Source organism: Typopeltis vanoorti, chromosome 16 (genome assembly GCF_054136105.1).
Source record: "Typopeltis vanoorti isolate ZY-2024b chromosome 16, IOZ_Tvanoo_1.0, whole genome shotgun sequence".
In the NCBI taxonomy this organism is placed as follows: domain Eukaryota; kingdom Metazoa; phylum Arthropoda; class Arachnida; order Uropygi; family Thelyphonidae; genus Typopeltis; species Typopeltis vanoorti.
The window spans coordinates 47,674,374-47,697,467 of NC_143564.1; the positions used below are offsets into that span (position 1 = coordinate 47,674,374).

General features: G+C 37.7%; 1 protein-coding gene across 1 annotated transcript in view; it reads left to right on the forward strand.

Moving 5' to 3' along the window:
• Nucleotides 1–206: 206 nt before the first annotated feature.
• LOC150098002 (organic solute transporter subunit alpha) overlaps nucleotides 207–23,094 on the forward strand; it is a 190,179-nt gene continuing 167,291 nt past the window's right edge. Inside the window, exons 1-2 of the mRNA XM_090405982.1 lie at nucleotides 207–695; nucleotides 20,740–20,853. Coding sequence (XP_090262108.1) covers nucleotides 20,793–20,853 — 61 coding nt within the window. The 5' untranslated portion in view covers nucleotides 207–695; nucleotides 20,740–20,792. The remainder of the gene's footprint in view (nucleotides 696–20,739; nucleotides 20,854–23,094) is intronic.

Sequence of the window (23,094 nt, forward strand, 5' to 3'; positions counted from 1 at the left end):
CGAATTTCAGTTTTTCCAGCAGATTTTGCATCATTTTGTTCATGCTTTCGATTCCAGATTTTGCTAGTCTGAGTGACTGTTTCGGATGTCTTATTTGATCTGAATCAATGGGAAATCTAAAACCATGTACTGTGAAGGTTTTCAGTTTCGTATCGTCTTTGAAGCGTTAACGTTTCAATTCTTGAACCATATATCTGCGTGTTTTAAAAAAATAATGATTATTCTTTTCTCTTTTAATGATGTCTGTCGATTGTAATTTTGTTGTCGAACGTACTTAATCTTGTCGAGTATTTATTATTTGTAATGGTTGCCGTAACAGCGAAGACAGGTTGGTGAATATCTGTGGGTATGTCATTCGGACGTCATTGCTTTACACGTGAAATGTGGGTTATATGAAATTGTGTCAGTGTTATTGTTGAATATTTTAGAAAATCGATAATTTGCGCCCTTGATGGAGACCTTTTGGACCCTACATATCTAAGTAGGCGTGAATTAAAAACACATGGTAATTTTGAATGCCTGATACTGAAAATTAAAATTGAGTTAGTTTGGTAGGTTTGCAATGCTGAAATGGTACACTATGTCGAATTTGGAGTACAACCCTAACGAAATTGGAGCATTGCCTTCATCAACATGTTTAGTGCATCATTAATATTAACTCTTCTTTTTGTTGCATATACGGAGTTCTAGTGCAGGTAAGTAAACATCCACGGAAAATGCTATTAAATCAGTTGTTTCGTTTTATATTTACATGAGCATGTCTCATGCACATATAAAACATTCGTTGTTAATTGATAAGTATTTGCATATATATTGACCGAGCTCATTTGATTATATCATTGGCCATAGCGAAGCAGTGATACCCAAGCTAGACCAGATCTTACTTATTGCAAATATATATGTGGTATATTATATCTGTAGACTGGTCTTCTACTCTTTTTTCCTCTATTTGCTTCTACTTCATACTCCCCTACCTCAGTGCTATTAGGGGAGTTTGAGGGCAGGGAGTGATTATTTTCTCTCGAACTGTAGTTTTCAATGGTTACCAAGATGAACAAGCTGCGTTGCCCTAAAGTGGTAGCCCCACCACTAGGATTCCTATCATCTTGATAATAACTTGATGTAGGGAAACAAATATTACTTTCAAGTCTCACAGAAATCTAAACTGGACAGAAAACCTAGTAAAAGATGGTGAATTGGAAAAGATCAAAAAAACTATGGGGGGGGGGGGGGAAGTGGTGAAATATGCCACATGGAACATTAGAAGCATAGCACAAAATTTTAAATGATGAAAACATAGAAATTGTAGTTCCTCCAATTCTTCTCCATCATTTTGGATACTCCTGACATTAATATAAAAGAATAAAGGCATTGTCACTCTTTCTGTACTTGTCATTATCCCCTCCAGACTTCACTGGATTCAGCATTACCTGATGTATTTTCCCTTCTCTCAAGCACCTATTCCCACAAGAGGTAAGCCCTGCTACCATCCACTCTGATAATTCTAATTTCCCTGCATTGACACACTGACTCGTTCAGAGAACATTTCCAGATGCCTATGTCCTTCCTCATTCAATGCAAACCATCTCTTGCATACAGTTCTTTTCTTTTCATTTCTTCAAATGCCTTCCAATCATTCATGTATTCCGAGCCTCTCTCTTTTTTTTTTAGACATTCTGGCTATCATACTATTCATTATTAATGCTCTTCTCATCAGCTCTGCATTATCATACCTGGACAGCACACACACATCTCCCTCTCTGAGTCTTGCTCCGTACAACCTCAAGCACGAACATCAGATCTTTTGCCACCTAATTCACACTGCCTCTGAAGTCATTCATGCCTGCCATCACAATCATCTCATCCACCCTTTCACCTTGCTTAAGTGCCACACTTTCTATTGTTCCTCCAGGCAAACACACCTCAGGCATTCTGTCTTGAAAATGATTGCCTGAAATCGAACTCGGGTCATCTGCTTAGAAGGCAGCTATGCTAACCACTATAAGAAAATGTTATGTGGACAGAAGGCCATTGATTATGAAAAACTTGGACATCTTGGAGCAGTACAACAGATTACAATTTTGTGCAGGTTCCTTCCTAACAGAACACACTTCCTCCATCCACTCTTGGCCTTGTGTCCTCCAACAGAACAAAGGTACCAAGTGGGATGATTTCTGTATTTCTCCTCTTACTTTCCATGGTCTGACTATTGCTTTTGCTTTTCTGACTCAAACATGTGCTCTGAGCAAGTCACAAAAATTGTTCTTGACATGAAAGCTTTCATTCCACATTCTACCCAAAATTCTTATCTACTTTCTAAGCCTTAGTTTAACAGAACAGAAAGTGTAACAAAATTGAAGAAAAAAATTCAGCTTAATGTAGCAGGCTCACATCAAGGACCCATTGGCATACATAGCCTGTGCTGAAGCACACAGCAAATGCAAAACAGTCATCAGCAAATCTAAATCTGACTTCATAAATCACATTGACAAGCTTAGGTGTGTGATGTTATTCATAATATCACATACCTAACATCACACATTCATAACATCACACACATGTGCTCTGAGCAAGTCACAAATTGTTCTTGACATGAAAGCTTTCATTCTACCCAAAATTCTTATCCACTTTCTAAGCCTTGGTTTAACAGAACAGAAAGTGTAACAAACAATCGAAGAAAAAAAATTCAGCTTAATGTAGCAGGCTCACATCAAGGATCCATTGGCATACGTAGCCTGTGCCGAAGCACACAGCAAATGCAAAACAGTCATCAGCAAATCTAAATCTGACTTCATAAATCACGTTGACAAGCTTAGGTGTGTGATGTTGTTCATAACTATTTTAATGGTATTACAGGACCACACAAAATACCAAATCTGTATATTGTTTAAGGAAATTAACAATGTAGATTTCATAATTAAAAATATTTAATTTGTCATTTCTGTATTTTGTGAAAGTCAAATCGGCATCAGAGATTAATACATTGGTATTAAGTAATGCTGATTTGATTTCAGTGAAATATAGGATTGAGTAATTAAATAGTTTTAATTATCAAATCTATGTTGTTAATTTCCTTAAACAATATATGATGCTGGAGAATCGACATATAAGTCTAACACCAAGAAAATACCAAATTATAAGAGGATTTTATTAACTGGCTTATATTTCATTGGATTTTAAACCAGCATCCTCAGATAAATTTAGTTTAATCCCTCATCCAAGCATGAGCAAAGAAAGCATCTTCAGGACCGGGGCAAGGCGTCACAACACCGGACAACTCACTGCAAAGGCGGAGCAAGCCAACATCACCCCTATCTCAGCATCTCCCACAATTCAAAACACATCTCCTTGCGGATATGTATAATGTTATGCATTAAGGGAAGGGGCCACTACCCAGACTAGTTTCGACCTTTATTGAGGTCTCTTCAGTGGGAACCAGGCCCAAGTGGGGGATACCAGGCAGAAGCATTAGCAAGGTCATCTCTACCTATAGGAGTTGCCAAATGGTATGCCACCTTTTTATTAAATTACTCTGGATTTAGAGAAAGATGTTGAAAGTTTATTTTTCACTTGGTTAGACTATAATTAATTTAGTTTAATCCCCCATCCAAGTATGAGCAAACAAGGTCTGCGCCCGAAAGCATCTTCAGGACTGAGGCAAGGCGGCACAACATCAGGCAACTCGCAAAGGCAGAGCAAGCCAACATCACTCCCATCTCAGCATCTACCACAATGCAAAGCACATCTCCTTGCGGATATGTATAATGTTATGCATTAAGGGAGGCTTGCTCCACCTTTGCACCTAGTTGCCTGGTGTTGTGCTGCCTTGCCCCAGTCTTGAAGATGCTTTTGGGCGTAGACTTTGTTTGCTCACGCTTGGATGGGGGATTAAACTAAATTTATTATAGTCTAACCAAGTGAAAAATAAACTTTCAACAGCATCCTCAGAGCAAAACAACACGTTACAGTTTATGCTCATCAGTGAGTTAGTGAAACAATTCAAATTGTAGTGGGCAATAGATCTAAAGACCTAGGAGTTGATCTTAATGACTTTTGCCCCAAATTTTTGGCAGATTAATGCAGGCATGCTTATTAAGGTTTGGGGACTGCTTCATAGCCATTGCCAACTTGGATAATAGTCTCACCTGTAATCTATCTTAATCCTGTGTGAAGGGGTGTTCAAAGCATAGTCTGCCAGTCTTGACTTGCGATAATGATTGTAATTTCTCCAAGTAGGATTTTTAAGAGCTTAGTGTCTATCCATAGTAGGCAAAGTATAAACATCATACACTCCAGGCTGTGCTAGTAATGTGAATAATTCACATTAAACTTATGTTTCTTTTCTGAACATAATTTACTACTATTATTACCTTTAATGATATGTATAAAATAAGCAACAGTGCCTATAAAATAATCAAACATATGAATTCAGCTATAAAACAAACGGCAAATATAAATCAAAGTACATTTAAAATAATTCTTAGATTACTTTACAGAGCTTTGGATAGATGATATTAATATCTTAAAAAAAAAAAAAAAATTACACCAAAAACTTGCAAATGATTTAGATGACATAATAGCATCGAAAGAAGTAAAGGACAGCCAAAATAAAACAAAAATGATAACTGAGCAGGATAAGATGGGATAAACTCTGAACTGTATAAAATTGCTGGAAAAAATTTCATCAGAGGTTATTAAAATTTATCATTATTTTCCTGACTCCAGTGGAATCACAAGACTCATCGTGTGAGGTCAACGCTAGTCATCACAAAGTATGTCATACCACTCCTTAAACTGATCCCCCATCTGCGCATTCACCACCCTCTCAGGCAACGCATTCCATGTTCCTACCTGTCTCCATGCAAAAACTTACTTCTCTTTTACCCACCTTCCTTTTGTAACTTCCAGGAATGGGCCTTGTCCCTGCTCCTTTCTCTCTTTCTACCATATGAAAAATCTCCTCTGTGTTAATATGATAAATAACAATTGAACAAATTCCAATGGAATGGAATATGCAACAGATTAATTAATGAAAAATTGAAAATTTATATAGTGAAAAAGTGTTATTTGAATGCCAAAATGGATGCAGCTTTTTGTTTAAAATGACTTAGAGAAAAGAAGAGAATTGATATATTTACAAAGAATAAATATACCTAATTTCATTACAGGCAGTATTGAATATATACAAATGTACAGAAATAAATGAAAAAATGTCAGAAAAATAATCTATAAACCAAAGTGTAAGACAGGGATATCCTGTCTCCAACACTTTTTAATATTTATATTAATGAAATACTATAGTAGAATACTTTAAATAACCCCAGTATAACACAAACACTTTTTTCCCTGCTGAAAACCTGAATTTGTTACTAAGAGCCCATGGGGCAACATGATCAATTGCTTGCTGAAGTTCTTTCAATTACCATCATGTTACAAGAGACATTAAATTTTGAAATCTTCCAACATATAAAGCATTGTTTACAGTAGGATGATGCTGTTCAGTGATAACATTAATAGCAAAAAATGTCATGCATCAGAGTTATGGTGAAGTAACATTCGTGACGATCATCCCAAGATAGCATAGTTCCCACTGTGACCCGGAATATTTGGCTAAACAGTTTTTAATAAATACAGGAAGGTGTCCCCTGTGATCTAGATTGTAGAGGTCTTCTATATGCCATATTTTGAAGCTGTGTCATAAGCTTTTTCCATCTCAAAGAATACTAAAACCATATGTTATTGTTTCAGGAATGTTTTTATTATGCAAGTTTCAAAACAGATGAAATGGTCCAAAGTTGAAAGATTTTACGATAGCCACATTGTGTATTGGAGAGAAATCACTGCTTTCTAAATACCAGAGATGTCTGGAATTAACCATTTTCTCTAATATCTTACAAAGACAGCTGGTCAGATCAATAGGTTGATAATTGCTTGCTTTTGTTGGATCATTTCCTGGTTTTGGAATAGCAAAGACTTATGCCAAGAATACAGAAACTCTTCATCTGTAAGTATTCTGTTGTTTATTAAGAGGAGGAGATTCATAGATGATGATGGAAAATATTTTATCGTTTCATAATGGATATCATTAGGACCTATTGCTCTTGGATGAAGATAATAAAAAAGCTCTTTCTTTTTGTTTCTACTTAACAAATGACTCATTCTATGGTTCAAGCCCATAGGTAGAAAAATTTAGCTACGTTTTTCTCTTGTTGCTCTTGCAATGTTAAAAACACATCTGTTATGGTCTGAGGTAGAGAAACAATGTGTTATGTATCTGCCTTTCATTTTCTGCATTTTATCTCATACAGTTTTAGCACTGATTGTTTGATTAATCGATGATGTAATTTGGATCCAAGATTGTTTTTGTCTCTTACATCTCACATAGTGTGCTTTGGCCTGAGAATGCTCAAAAACTATTAAGTTTGATGTTGATGGGGTATCTATGAAATATACCGGATGCTCTGTCTTGTCTTTTTGGGCTAGCCAGCACTCTGGGTTCTACCAAGACTTTGGATAGAGTGAAAATGGAGATGATGTTTTTGGACTTGAGACTGTTTCTGCAGAGATGTTACAGTCTGTTACATGCTTTATTAATAGACATTTGAGTGACTGTGTCAACATCAAATTTTGCACGATGAGAAGAAGTATTCTCGTCTGCCTGGTTTATTTAACATATGGGTATCCAGGTAGGAGGACATGGTTCCTGTGAAGACATTGTGCAAATAACAGAAAAATTATTGCTTCTGTATAGGTACTCTTCAACATCCCACACGAGCAGTGGATAAATGGCAGGGGAACAGAATGTAAGATTTATTGCAGAATATGAGCAGGTAAAGCATATAAGGCATATTGAAAAAAAGTATTGAGTCTATTATTCAAAAGGGACATTATTGTCAAGGATTCAATCTGTGATATGGTGCCCATTTGTGATGGCCACCACTATCCCACAAGTGTTGTGCCTATTAAAGTTGCCCCTATGGGCTAAGATAGTTGCAAGATAAAGTTATCAAGATTGATTTCATTGAATTCAGCACCCAGTGATAAATAAATTGAGCATACTATAATAAGAAATATCATGGATAAACAAATAGCTACTGCTTCCAGAGCATTACTAAGTTGGACATGATGGAAAGGAGTATAACTGCCCACTAGTGGGCAGTTATCATGAGCAGCAGCACCACCTTCTGGCCTTGCATAAAACAGTGGCATTCTTTAAGGTAGATTCCTAGGTTTTAAATATGTTTCATACAGGAAGGAACAGAAAGGTTTGTGTTTTTGTATCGAAATCTTGATATTGATATTCTGGCCAAATCCATGACAGTTCCATTGTAAACATTTTCCTGTTGTTTTGGCTTTTTTGTCTGGTTTTCAGGAGATTGAGAGTTTGCCTTTGTGAGGTTCATTTTGGGAGGTATAGGTGGCCATTGTCCAATCTCTTCCTCTGGAAAAATATTGAATACATCATCTGATGTATCAGTTTTTTAAATTTAATTTACTTCCAGTGGGTACTGATCCTTTTTTTTCTGTTAATATGCCTGATAGTTTATTTTTAAGTGATATCATTGCCATAATTTTTTTGACAAGTGGGTTCTTATCGAATGAAACCATTTTTGGAGTTGTTTCTACTATAGGTCATGTGATTGATGCAAGTGTTTCTCTGTTGAGTGCACTTGCATTGAAATTATCAATTGGTGGAATGGACGTGTGCGAGATGCTGTTGACATTTACTTAGTTCCTTCTCAGCACAAAAAGATCTGAGAGCAGATGTGATGGCTAGCTTCCTTTTTTTGCATTCTGTTATGATATATTTCGTTCTGTTTTAATCTTTTGTATTTATTTTTCATCTCTTCACCTCTGACATGAATGGGAGTAAGAGTAGATGATCTCCCTGACAATTCACACATTTAGCTTTCTTATCGAGCAAGATTTGTTATCATTCTTTATATTATCATATTGGGTGCAGGTGATAGAGCTGCAACAGGCATTTTATGCATATGTATATTTTTGACATTTAAAGCACTTACTGGATTAGGAACGTACAGTCTACAGAGATATGCTGCTTTTATATTAGTTGGAGGCTTAGGTGTATCAAAATAAGGTGTTTGCCAGGTGATAATCCTTATGTATTAGGATGTGCCTCATACCTGTCACTCGTGATCTTTAAGCTTTGAGCATGTCTCCTTATCAGGAACATCAAAGAGATCCCATTCTGATTTCACTTCTCTACAAGAATTGAGTTTTATGAGGTATTACTCTAATTGGTATTCCACCCATTGATGTTGTTCTCAGCAGTTTTTCAGAATTTTTCTGACATGATGTTTGTATAGGAATATCACCAGAATGTTGTTTCTCAATTGTTTTGGGAGGTCCCACCAGTCCTTCTAAACCCTATTTCTAAAGAAATGTCATCCCTATTGGGTTTAAGTCCTAAACCCCAATAGGGATGACATTTTTCCTATTGGCTTTTCACCTGTTGTTGCATGGATGATCAACTCCAGTACACTTTATCACTTGTTTCTTACTTCTGCTATCAAGTGATCTGCTATCTACAGTATCATTTCTTGGTTAGGATCTTGTTAGAACTTCTGAAACATTTGAGAATGAAGAATGGATGGTCAAGAGGTTTTTAGTTTGGCACCAGAGCTCCCCACCTACCACAATGCCATAAATGGACACCCACTGACCGACAAGAAATGACTGTGCTCAAGAGTGAAACCAGGACTATCTCAGATTATACCAGCACCACTTCAAGTCTTTGGTCCTGACCCTGGACCATGTGGTGAGAGGCTTGCTGCTACAATGTTGACCCTTGCAGACAAGCCCATTAGCTGATTGATCCTAGCTGGGCATCCAGGACTTCCCATCTTGCCAAAGCAGAGCCCAAAGTAGTGCAAGACTACTAGGATCCTCCTTAACAGATGGCCATGGGTTGCAGTGCACATCCAACACAGCACCAGGACATTGCATTTGAGTAATGGTGGTCTGGAAGAAAGAATACGTACGTACATACATACATCTTCAAAGCCCACTCTTCCTAATTGGGTTGTGGGGGCAAAAGCTGCAAGAGGAACTTCCAATGGTCATGATCCTCTGCCACCAAGTTCAGGTGTTCTGGTGGGATTCCCAAACGTGTCCACCCAAGGTTTTGGATATAATCTATCCAGCGAGTCCTTGGCCTTCCACGTGGCCTCCCACCCTCTGGCTTGGCAAAGAGGGCCTGCTGAAGGAGCTTCTCTTGTGGCATTCTGATCAGGTGCCCGTACCAGCGTAACTGTGATCTCTCAACACGGAGAAGCAGCGGTTGAGTATTGAGGGTTTCCCGAATTGCAGAGCTTCTGACTCTGTCGAGTTTTGTCAGCCCCGCAACTCCTCGAAGGAACCTCATTTCAGCCGCTTGGATTCGTGTCCGCATTCTTTCGGTCATTACCCAACTCTCATGACCATAGGTGAGGATGGAGACATAGACTGTATTGAAGACAGCCAGCTTTGCCTTCTGGCTTAACTCCCGCTTCAATACTACTGAACGGCCAAGCTCCCGCAATATTGAGCTTGCTAAGCCAATTCGAGTATCTAGCTCTACGTCCCATTTTCCATCATTCGTGAATATGGACCCAAGGTATTTAAACTTCTCCACCTGTCTCATTGGGACTCCACTTACATTTAGAGTGCACTGAGATGGTTGTCTTGAGACCACAAATGTTTCAGTTTTGGCACACTGATCTTCATTCCGGCGTCTGCACAAACAGCTACAAACCTATCCAGGGTCCGCTGGAGGTCATCTGTGGAAGAGCTAAGCAGAACTAGGTCATCTGCAAAAAACAGACGTCCAATGCTACATTTTCCAATTCTGACAAACTCACTGCCTTGGCTGTGCCTTTCAATCCAGTTCATAAATATTATGAAAAGGAGGGGTGACAGAACACACCTTTGGTGGAGGCCAACGGAGACTGTGAAAGGTTCAGACTTTGTGCTGTTTACCCTGACACAAAACTCTGGGCATTCATACAGGGACTTGATGGCAGCTAATAGTTGACCATCCACTCCATATTCCTGTACTACTTGCCAAAGCTTATCCCAAGGAACCCGGTCATATTCTTTCTCCAAGTCCACAAAACATGTGTAGACATTCTTGGCATATTCCCAAGATTTCTCAAAGACTTGCCTTAAAGTGAAGATTTGGTCAGTTGTGCTTCTACCAGGATGAAAGCCACATTGTTCTTCCTGGAACTTTGACTCAACTATGCTCCTGCACTGTCTTTCCAAGCACTTAGCATACACTTTCCCAGGCAGGCTGAACAGAGAGAGATGCCACGATAGTTATTGCAATCCTTCTGGTCTCCCTTCTTAAAGACTGGTATTATTATGCCTGTCTGCCATTGCTTTGGTGCTCGCCCAGATATCTAAGCAGCCTGACACACTCGAGTCAGCCAGAGAATACTGGAAGAAAGAATAGTAAAAAAATATTCAGGAGAAGTAGAGTGAAGAATACATATCCTTTCTTTGAGGCTTACACGGCGATCAGAATGCATTTTGGAAAATTATGGAGACTACTATCATGTTTGAGTAAAACTTTAGTTTAATATAAACCAAAATCCACACTCGACGTTTCGACCTTTATATCAAGGTCATCTTCTGGAGCATATATATTATATACAGAGAAACAAGCTGCGCTACAATCTACATGGTTTACTAAAGTTACTGACCAACCGTTACAACAATTATTGGCCTGACCTCTGGTGGGGGAAAAAAAACCTTACTACATCAACGCTAGAGTAATGTTACAAACAATAGATAATAATAATAATAAAATCTATTGTTTGTAACATTACGTTGGGCTGAGGAGCAACAAGTCTATATGTGTATATATATATATATATATATATATATTAACAACATGATTATGTATATAAATTCCAACCTGTTAGTATGGAATGGTTTTCAATACTAGCTGAAGGTTGCCTAGAGTCCTGAAGTATGCTAGCTACTAAATATTAAGTAGGCTGAATATGTGCCATCCAGATTCTTGAAATTTTCATGCCACCATTACTGTTGATATTTGGGTGGTTTATCAGAATTTTGCAGATTTCCTTAAATTTTCTTTCATACCAGTTGATTTTTTCTGATAACCCTTTAATGTATGGGTTGGCTATGGTTTTATTGTAATCTAGATTTTTTTTGATGATGTTTTATGAAGAACTTTATTAATAGTATTTTTGTTATAGCAATTATTTATAAATATGTTGCTGATGATTTTTAGTTCTTGTTTAAGAGCTTGCTGGTTAGAGCAAATTGTTATAGCTCTGTTTTTAAGGGTGTTAATGACTCCATATTTTTGTGTCATGGATGGTGGTATGAATTAGCATGTATGTATTAGCCAGTGTGTGTGGGGGGGGGGGTTGCAGTAGACCGTGAAGGATAGACTGCCTGAAGGAAGACGTGTGACCAGTGTATCCAGGAACAAGTTCTGATTTTCAATTTTGATAGTAAATTGTATGCATTCATGTTGTTTGTTCAGGTGGCTAAGGAATGTGTTTAATGTTTGTCGCCCATGTGACCAGGTAACGAACACATCGTCAACGTATCTAAGCCACACTGTAGGTTTTAGAGTGAAGGAATCAAGAGCACTTTGCTCAAAAGCCTCCATAGAAGTTAGCACTGCATCCACTGCACCTGTAACTTACCATACATTGGTGAAACTGGATGTACAATCCCTATGCATAAGAAAGAACATATAAGACACACTAAATATAACAATTTTGGTGAAGCAGGCCTCTCAGGTCACGTGCTCAACACCTTACACCAAATTGACTGGAAAAGTACCCACTCTTTACACCATACAAAAACCTGGTATGAAAGAAAATTTAAGGAAGCCTGCAAAATTCTGATAAACCACCCAAATATCAACAATAATGGTGGTATGAAAATTCCAAGAATCTAGATGACACATATTCAGCCTACTTAATATTTAGTATCTAGCATACTTCAGGACTCTAGGCAACCTTCAGCTAGTATTGAAAACCATTCCATACCAATGGGTTGGAATTTATATATATAATCATGTTGTTAATATATATATATATATATATATATATATAAACTTCTTGCTCATCAGCTCAATGTAATGTTACAAACAATAGATGATAATAATAAAACTCTAGCGTTGATGTAGTAAGGTTTTTTTTTTTTCACCAGAGGCCAGGCTAATAATTGTTGTAATGGTTGGTCATTAACTTTAGCAAACCATGTAGATTGTAGTGCAGCTTGTTTCTCTATATATAGTATATATGCTCCAGAAGATGACCTTGATATAAAGGTCGAAACGTCGAGGGATTTTGGTTTATATTAAACTAAAGTTTTATTCACACAGTAGTTGTCTCCATAATTTTCCAAAATGTAAAATGAAGAATACATAAGAATATAGTGTCACCTTTTCCCACAAAAGGGCAAAAGGTGACACAACAAAAATTCAGTGGGAAAAAGAAAAATCATTGAGCATTCCCACTGCAAAAGGATATATTTTTAGTTGGAGGAAATGCCAACTATACCCATGATGTAGCAGATGGATGACTTTCATCAGCTGGTGAAACATCACTGCCTTGCTTATGGCTGAGTTGGACAGTGTCATCTCCAGAGTAAAGAGGATCCATCTTCTGTTTCCACCATTCACCTTTTCCATGCATTGTGACATTGCTATCCTTCCAGAGTGTGTCAAGCATACTTAGAAAGATCCAAAACCCTTAAATTATGAGGTACAGCAGTCAAAAATGGTTTTGTAAGTCAGCTGTCAGATATATTGTGGACATGAACCTAATATGTCAGAAGGCCTTCCAGTCATTCAATGCATAATCTTGCTGCCACATATTCTGCCAAATGATTATAGTGTCACTGCAATAAAATATGTGTGTGTGTGTGTGTGTGTGTGTGTGTGTGTGTGTGTGTGTGTGTATATATATATATATATATATATATATATAAACCTCTCTTGAAAGCTACCCTCAACAGAAACTATAATGCAAACCTATCCCCCCCTCCCCCCCCAAAAAAATAGAAATAAACATTCATCAAAGGTAGTGAAAGTAACACAGAGGATTGCTGCAATAATGAGAAGGACACTGACCTGCAGAGATAAAATGGTTATCATTCCGTTGTATTTTACTCTGATCAGACCACACTTAGACTATTGTTCTCAGATCTGGTCCCCAGGATTTGAAGGGGATAAATTAACTGTGGAAAGGGTACAAAGGCAGATAACAAAGATGGTGTCAGGACTGTACAATGTTAGTTATGAGGATCGGCTGAGGGAGTGTGGACTGCAGAGTTTGGTGGATAGAAGCAGGAGAGGTGATATGATTCAGACTTTTAAACTGTTGAGAGGTGGTTACAGAGTTGACACTGGGGAGTTCTTTCACTTGGTTGAACAGTGGGAAGGAGTCATGACAAGGGACCATCCCTGGAAATTACGAAAGGAAACTGTGAGAAAGAGGGTGAGGAGTGGTTTCTTTACATGGAGTGTGGTTGAACCATAGAATGCATTGCCTGATAGAGTGGTGAGAGCGAGAATGGTCAATGCGTTTTAAGGTGTGGTATGATAGACTTTGTGTTTCCTAGGAGGGACCTCCCTCGATGAGTCTTTGGACTCCTGGAGGCCTGAATAATAATAATAAAATAATAATTTATTTTTCCAGCATCCACTGCATACATGCCAACATTAATGATATACATTATCATAAGATGATATACGCTGCATTTAATAGGTCAGAGATTTTGATACAGAAATGTCAGCCTACTAATTTCAAAATCTCTGACCCATTAAACCCAGTTTATATCATCTTATAATATATAGTGGTCGAAAAAAACATTCATCATGATATACATTATTACTTCAAGACTTCTAGGCCAGACTTCCTATTTTTGACAGAATCTCAACTTTGCAGCTTTGCTAGCCACAGGCATCCACCTTACTGTCCAAATTACACTCTGTGATTTCTTTCACCACAAAGGATGGCATCTGTGACTGTGAGATCTGATATTGCCTGTCAGAGAATGCCAAATTTAGAGAATCCTCTGCTCTTGATATCCTTGGCTGAAAGTTGTTTGCCATGTTTAATAGCAATCATCCTCTCTATTTACTGCTTGTCAAATTCTGAAAACCACTCTGACATATCTGACTTCTCCCTTAAGATTAACATTTTGTATTCCATTTGCTGAAAGAGCAGAAAACTTGCTTCCTGTCCAAATAACAGTTGTACCTTCTGGTTGCTTTCAGAGACTATTAGATGTAACTTGTGCTCACCTGTGCTTTCACCTGTCTCTCATCCAGTGGCACCAGTGATAAACCTTCTAGAGATAAAGCTGATGCCTTGGCATCATTCCTCTCTCCCAACTCTTTCACGGATGACAAGGCAAATCACTTTGTCATCCACAAAAAAAACAAAAAAAAAACATAAAATCTTTAAATAATCTAGATACCAAAAATTCTTCCGGTCCTGTGTCACACCAGTTGTATTCCAGAACTAACCTCTCTCCTAAATCATCTCTACATGCTTTTATACTCAGCTGGCACTTTTCCCATTACATGAAAAGCAAGCTTGGATCTAATCTCTTTCAAAAAGGGAGTTAAAAGTCAGCCATGAAACTGTTGATCCAGTTCTTTCACCATAGTCCTCTCCTAAATAATGGAGAAAGTTATCAACAGTTAATTTCTCCACTGCTCAGAGCCCCACCAGCTAATCATTAATTACTAGTATATATTCTGCTGCTGTTGATTCACAGCAAACCTCCTAGCCTATATTTTTCACCATCACAAATGTGGCATGGAAAGGTTCGAGAAGTTTGAGCTGTTGTTCTTAAATATTTTAAAGTTCTAAACAGAGAGCTTGCTATAGATATTTATATTTAGTAGCTCTTAACATTTCAAGAGCAGTTGATAATGTGCTGCATCGAGGCCTACTTTGTAAATTGTCACCCTTCGGTCTACATTTCATCCTTTAATTTGATAACATTGTTTGTCTTAGTGGTTAGCTTCTTCTCTTTCAATTTCACCACCAAAGATTGCATCAGGGCTCTGTTCTATTGCCTGTCTTTTTTATCCTGTACATGAATAGCCTTCTCTCATTGACCAATAATTCTTATAGTATCCTATTCACCAATCTTATCATCCTGTTTGCCAGTCTTATACTGATGACTCCACTCATTCTAACCATTCATTAAATCCTGCAGTGCACAAATATCCCATGCTTCAAGATCACCTACAAGTAGTTCTTGAAACATCTCCATACCAATTTTCAGCTGGGTAAGGATAAGCATCATTGCCACTAAAACGATCTTGCCTTCTTTCTCACAAAAAGGATCTTAATTCACCTTCTCTTCCCCTTAGTAATACACAGATCACTAGACCAGATCAGATCTTTCTTTTTGGCCTAACATTGACTTCTGGCTTTTCTTAGCATAAACACATCACATCACCTTAATAACTTCCTTGGTCTTTAAGATTCTAAGCATCCTTTTCCTTTTAAGATGCTACTCTTCATTGTAGCTACTGTTTAGCCACTAGCTCTGTACAAATGCCACATTTGCCCATCCTTACAATGCTGTTTGTATGCTTGGGGTGGCACACCAGAAACCTCTCTAAAATTTCTTGATGTTGTCCATAGAAGCAGTTCAGCTGATAGATGATCTCTTACTTTCTGCTAACACATTTCAACCACAATCGCACAGGTGGCCTGTTTTTGTTTTGTCTTTTCTACAGAAACTTCCATCTTCACTGAACTGGCATTTATCATTCCTTAATTTTCAGTTGGACCTACCAGAACATGACTCCCTCATCATCCTTTTATAGTCCAACTTGCAGATGCACTGAACCCATTTCTCCTCTTTTATTCTCTGCCATTGGAGACAGCCTTACTCATGAAATCTTCTTCTTCCCTTTTCCTTCTTTTGTCTTGCGTTGTCGAGGGTTTTCTATTCATTTAACCTCAACCGTACACCAGGATAAGGTGGTTAGCCCTATGCCTCCTGGTGTATCCTATATCTGTAGAGGCGTTGAGTTCTCAAGGCTGGTTTGTTTGCTTGCAGGATGAAAAACCCGAGATAAACTGGGGAGAAAGACCCTGCAGTCCTTAGCCGTTCTTGGGTGTGGACTGCAGGGTCTTTCTCCCCAGTTTATCTTGGGTTTTTCATCCTTCGATTCCCATCATGTTAGCGATGGGAATCGAACCAGGACATTCCTTTCCCAGGCATATGGTTGCAAAGTACATAGCCACTCAGCTAACTGTGTGGACTCTGCAATGACTACCTGCAGCTTTTTTCAAAAAAAATGTCAGTAATGTTCCTTCTTTTCCATTCCTTTACCTTTTTCCCATTTCTTAAACATGATCCTAATGATGTGCTGTATAGGTACTTCAGCTCTCATGTGGGATTGATGAGAATTAAAAAAAAAAAAAAGCCTCTTTCCATTGTCTTCTTTATTTTTTGGAAGAAAGGGTACTCAGTATTCCTCAATATCTCAGATTAGCCTGGTGTGATTACCTTTGAGGCTTGGAGGGCATTTGAGGACAGAAAGAAACTGTATGCAAGAAACTGCTTGCATTTGAATGAGGAAGGATGTAGGCATCTAGAGAGATTGCTGTTCTCTGAATGAGTCAGTGTATCAATGCAGGGAAACTAGAATTATTAGGGTGGATAGTAGCAGGGGTGGCCTCTTGCAGGAATAGATGCTTGGGAGAAGGGGGAATATATTAGGTAACCTATCAGTATATTCCATTATATTCCATTATTAGTATATTCCATTAGTATAAACTAATGGAATATACTAATGCCAGGAGTATCTGAAATAAAGAAGATAAATTAGTGGTTCCGATAGCATCAACCTGTCCAAAGATTATTGGAATCTCTTAGACGTGGTTGATGGAAGATGATATAATAACAAGAATAGAAGTAGAAGGGTACAGCATTTTTTGGCAGGATAGGAAGGAAAAACATGCTGGTGAAGTACTGCTTATGATGAGTGATGATTTATGTCTCTCAGAGTGGAGGCTTTGGAGGGCAATGCCACTAATGGTTTTGAAAGCATATGGTGTAAGGTAGAGTTGGGGAAGACAGGATATTTAGTGGGGTGTTGCTGCAAGCCAAGGAGCAGATGTTTAGGCAGTTGAGCTTGGCAAGTGCAAGAAGAATGATTTTTATGGAAGATTTTAACTACAGCAGTATATATCGGGAAGAGGAAACTGCATGTTATAATAAGGGAATGGAATGGAATTTCTCGAATTCTTGAGGGACAAATGTCTTAGGCAACCCGTAATAGAGGGAAGAAGAGGTTCAAAAGTTTTGGATTTGGTCATAGCATCAGAAGAGCTGATAATAACTGAGATGACATCCCCCCCCCCCCAGTTGGAGAGAGTGACCATGTAGTTTTGACTTAGAAGATGAATAGACATGTAGGAGTATTGAAGAAAAGGGAATATATGTGGAATTATAAGGCGGGTGATTATAATGGTCTTAGATATCAACTGGTGCAGTTCCGTGGAGGGCAGAATTGGAAGACCAGGATATCATTAGTGCTTGGGAAATTGTGAAGTAATATTTGTTAGCAGCAATAGTAAGCTGTATTCCACAAGTGAAGAAAATGGCACAATTTGGTGTAAAGTGGATAACAAACAATATCAAACAGGAACTGCAGGTGAAAGAGGTGATGGAAGAGATAAGGAGAGGGGTGGAGGGCAGATGCATGAAGAATATGACTCGGGCCAGGAGTGTGACTAGTATGGTAAGGATGTCAAAACTGGAATATGAGAAAAGATTGGCCTTAATGTCCAAAACAATCCCTGGGAATTTTTTTAGCAATATGGCCAGTAGGAGAAGAAATGATTGTGGAAGAATGACTGTGGGATAAAAATGGGAATAGACTGACTGATGCAGAGGAGATAATGGAGTTGTTCAATGAACACTTTATTGGAGTATTTCATACTGGAGAAATAAGTTTTAATACTAGAGGAATAGGGCAGGTTCGAGGTTTAGAGGTGCAAGAGGAGAGTGTTTCAAATACTGAGTACTCCGGATGTCAATAAAGCAGTGGATCTGAATGGAATTTCATCACGGGTTTTGAGAGAATGTACTAAAGAACTGACAGCTTTGACCTGGCTTTTCAATGAAAGTCTGGCTATGGGAAAGGTACCTAAGAAGGTAAGATAGTACATTGTATAAGGATGGTAGCAGATTGAAAGTGTCAAATTATAGACCGGTTTGTGTTTCATCAGTAGTTGTTAATATCTTGGAGAAATTAGTAAGAGACCATATACAGTGTTGGGCAGATAAGGGGAATGTTATCTGTGAGAGTCAACGTGGATTTGTTAAGGGGTCCTCTTGCTTTAGTAATATGATTGCCCTTTATAATAAAGTGACAAGAGCAGTTGATGAGGGAAAGGCATATACTGCCATTTTTTTGGATTTTGCAAAGGCATTTGACAGGGTGTCACATGATAAGTTGATATTTAAGTTGCAGCACATGGGTTTAGATGTCTGGTTAGTCAACTGGGTTCAGGATTGACTGTCTGATATGTATCAAAGAGTTGTGTATGGTGGGGCAATAGCAAGTAGGCAGAAGGTTAGGAGTGGGGTTCCACAGGACTCAGTACTGGAACCTGTATTGTTTAACCTTTATATCAATGACATTGTCAGTGGATTGCATGGGGGGGGATATTCAGTTGCTTGCAAATGATGTGAAGGTAGGAAGGGTTATTAGCAATAGTGCAGATGTGACAGCCCTGTGAATGGATTTGAATAAACTGGAGAGATGGGCATATGAATGCAGGGATTGTCAGTTTAATGCAGCCAAATATAAAGTCTTGAAGTGTGGCATATATCAATGGGAGGCTGCATACTCTGTTGGTGTACTGGAGAAAGTAGGGGAGGCAAGAGATCTAGGGATGATGATTGATAGAAACCTGAAATTCAGGGAACATATTGCAAAGGTGGTGAAGATAACCACCCAAAGGATTGCTGCAATTCTGAGAAGGATGCTGACCTGCAGAGATAAGAGTTGTCATTCCATTGTATAAAGCCCTGATCAGACCACACTTGGACTGTTATTCTCAAATTTGGTCCTCAGGATTTGAAGGGGATAAATTAACTGTGGAAAGGGTACAGAGGCAGAGAACAAAGGTGGTTTCAGGAACTGTACAATATGAGGACAGACTGAGGGAATGCTGACTGCAGAATTTGGTAAATAGAAGGAGAGGCGATATGATTGAGACTTTTAAACTGTTGAGAGGTAGTTACAGGGTTGACACTGGCGAGTCTTTTGCTTGGTGGAACAGGGAAGGAGTGAGGACAAGGGGCCATCCCTGAAGTTATGAAGGAAAGCTGTGAGCAAGAGGTTTTGAAGTTTTTTGCATGGAGGGTGGTTGAACCGTAGAATGCATTGCCTTGATAGTGGTGAGAGCACGAATGGTCAATGAATTCAAGTAGTGGTATGGTAAACTGTGTTTTCTAGAACAGTGCTTCCCAAACTTCTGGATGTCAAGGCCCCCCTTTGGAAAAATTAAAATATTTTATGGCCCCCCCCCTCAAAAAAAAATCGCAATGTAGACATATATTATTATAACATTGTAAAACAATTAGTAATAAACAAGATAATAATTAAAAGCATAAAAGAAATTTAATAACAATTTAATGTGATGGATGTGTTTCAATACTGCTACACCAATATCAGGTGAAATATTTGAAACTGCAATTCTTAGATTTCTGCTTTGAAATGAAACTTATATGAATAAACATATATTTACTAATATTCATTAAGCACCGAAATATACGCATTAAGCAAAATTTGTGAACCTGCACCAATGTGTGATTTTTTCCCGTTAAACTATAAAAAATAACAAAAAATAAATAATAAATAATAAAAATTAAATATGTTTCTTTGAAGATAAAAAAAAAAATCTACTTAGTCTTAAAACATTTTAAATTTGTTTTAATTATTTCATGGCCCCCTTCAACAAAACCTATGGCCCCCAAGGGGGCCGCGGCCCATAGTTTGGGAAGCGCTGTTCTAGAAAAGGCTGCCCTCGATGAGTTTTTTGACTCCACTGAGGCCTGATTCATAATAATAATAATATTCAGTCATCCAGAAATTAATAAACATCCATAAAATATCTGTTTGGCAAGTTCCACAAAGTATGCACACCTTGTGTGGGTGGGATTCAGGTAAATAAAATAAATCTTGAATTGAATCATTTTAAAAGCAGGAATAAGTAAGATATGAAGATTGGAACTTATCAAGGTCTCTTTCTACAAAGATATTAGGTCATTTGTTAATATTCAGGAGCACTGAGTACTTTGTCTCTTGTAAGGAAAGAAGTTGACTAGAATATAAGGCAGGCAGAATTGAGAGTAAAGGGAAGATTATTTTAGTACTGTTGATGGACTAAGGATTAATCCAGAGTCTTAGTCTAGAGACCAAATGGGAAGCATTTTTTTTTTTTTTTTTTTTTTTTAGCCATTTCATTGTGCAGGGTGATGGTGTTATACTGAGCAGTGAAATTTATCCATCTCCCAAGGGCCTGTTCATTGGAGATAAGATGTATTATCTACTTAGTCAGCCAGGCTGGTGTCAGTGACAGGCATGAGCCTTAAAAGTAAGGCTCATGACTGTCACTGTACCATTGCATTATAAGTTTTCTTTTTGCACACTAGTGATATTTTTTACTATAACATATCAATATATCTAAATTCTTTCCATTCCAGATGAATGATGCATTTGGATTATAGAAGATTTCATCAAGTAGTACGGAAGAAGGATGAACTGTTCGACACTTGTAGAAAAGGAATATATTCCATCAATGGAGGAATTTGTGTCTAGTATGATGATTTTTATTATGTTTATTAATAAAATATTTCTGTAAGAAAAGCTACAAATACTTTGAAGTAATTTGATTATAGAACTATTCTCTTTGTTGGAAGTTTTTTTTTTTTCCCCACTTGGTTATGCTATAAATTAAAGATACCAAGAAATTATATACTTGGTTTAATCCTTTATCCAAGTGTCAGAGGTCATATTTTCATATACGAGTAGCCAAAAGGTATCACACCTTATTATTAAAACACTCTGGATTAGAGAAAGTTGTTGGAAGTTTTTTTTTTTTTTTTTTTTTTTTTTTCACTTGGTTATGCTATAAACTGAAGATACCAAGAAATTATATACTTGTTTAATCCTTTATCCAAGTGTAAGCAAACAAGTTTGCTCCATTTTTCAGGATTGGGACAACTCGTATAAAGAAGCTAAGACTTCACATCACTTGCCTTAGTATCCCATAATGCAAAGCACATCTTGTGGACATGTATAATACTATGCATTGTGGGAAGGGTCACTACCCAGATCAGTTTCAATCTTCATTGTGGTCTCATCAGTCAGTGTGAGAGAGCCAGATCCAGAGGTGATACTAGGGTTGAAGTAATGCAGAAGTCATATTTTCATATACGAGTAGCCAAAAGCTGTCACACCTTATTATTAAAATACTCTGGATTAGAGAAAGTTGTTGGAAGTTTTTTTTTTTTTTTTTTTTTTCATTTGGTTATACTATAAATAAAGATACCAAGAAATTATATACTTGGTTTAATCCTTTATCCAAGTGTAAGCAAACAAGTTTGCGTCTGAACTATTTTCAGGACTGGGGCAACTCGTATAAAGAAGCAAAGCACATCTCTGCAAGGAGATGTGCTTTGCATTATGGGATACTAAGGCAAATGTTGTGAAGTCCAATGAGATGTTTCATTCGTCCCATCTTTTCTTGTACCATGCTGCCTCAAAACCACTGCTACTAGTTGCTAATTGTATCTTCACCTTGGATGAACATAACTACTCTGCTAATATCAGCAGCGCTTCTCCATTTTCCCTATCTTTCTTCATAAAAGTCATATACTTTCATCTCTATTTTTGAGGATATCGTTCTTATCCAACCATATCTTACTGATTTTGACAATTTTCGGGTAAATGAACTCTATGAACACAATTTCATTTCCCTTATTTCATATAATTCTGGTCTGTAAACAAACATAATAATTACTCATTTCTTATAAGAATTACTCAGTTTAAAATATTTCAAGAATTGCAGAACAGTTTCACTGACTCCAATGCTTCCAGATTGTTGCGCACTTTTGGAAAGACGAATATATCAAGCCCTTGAGTAATACCAGCTTCACATGTTATAGCATGAAGGGCTGGGCTTTAATAAGACGACTTTTCAGCACTAGAACTTAAAAAAAAAAACATTTCTTCTTCAGTGTTAATGACATTTCAAAATATATTGTCTCTGTAGCAACTTATCCATGTTCCAAGTTACAAGAGAGATGAAGGCATCATTTGGAGGTTTAATGAAATATGTACAGTACTAGAAAAGGATTAAAAACTAATTTTAATGCTTCCAATATTTTGTGTGTCACAGAGACATCATCAGGGATTACAAAAAACTCTTGTAACATGTACTCAAATATAACACAATACTAAGTGAAACACGTGGGTGACACTAAAGTCCTATCTAGGTAATGCTCCTTCTATGGGTGTTTGTAGGATGTAAAGTGGGACCTCTGATAATTAATATTTCCCAAATTTTGGGAGGAGTGCTTAAGGGTCAGAGCTATATAACTGAGAAGAGACCTCCACATAGCCTTTAAAGGAATGCGGAGAACCGACCAGAACTTCTGACCTAATGTCCAATCCTCACCTTGTGGTGTACCCTGTTGGGTATCTATCTGGATACTGAACGAATGAGAATGTGCTGGCAATTTGGGATTTAACCGACCAAATTGTATTCTTATTGGCTTAAACCAAAATACAAAATGATGGTACAACATGACAAAATTTCATGCTGACTGGGGCGTCCCTTGGCTAAACAAGGCCCCCTGTTGTTTTCGTCAGGGAAACAGGGCAAACAGAGAAAAGACAGCTACTGGAACAAATCTGAAAACACACCCCAACTCAACATCACCAGAGTTAAAGATCGGTACTATCAACATAAGAAGACTGAATGGCAAAGAAATGGAGCTAGCTGAGGAATTAGATAAGTATCAGATCAACATAACAGGGGTGACTGAAACAAAAAA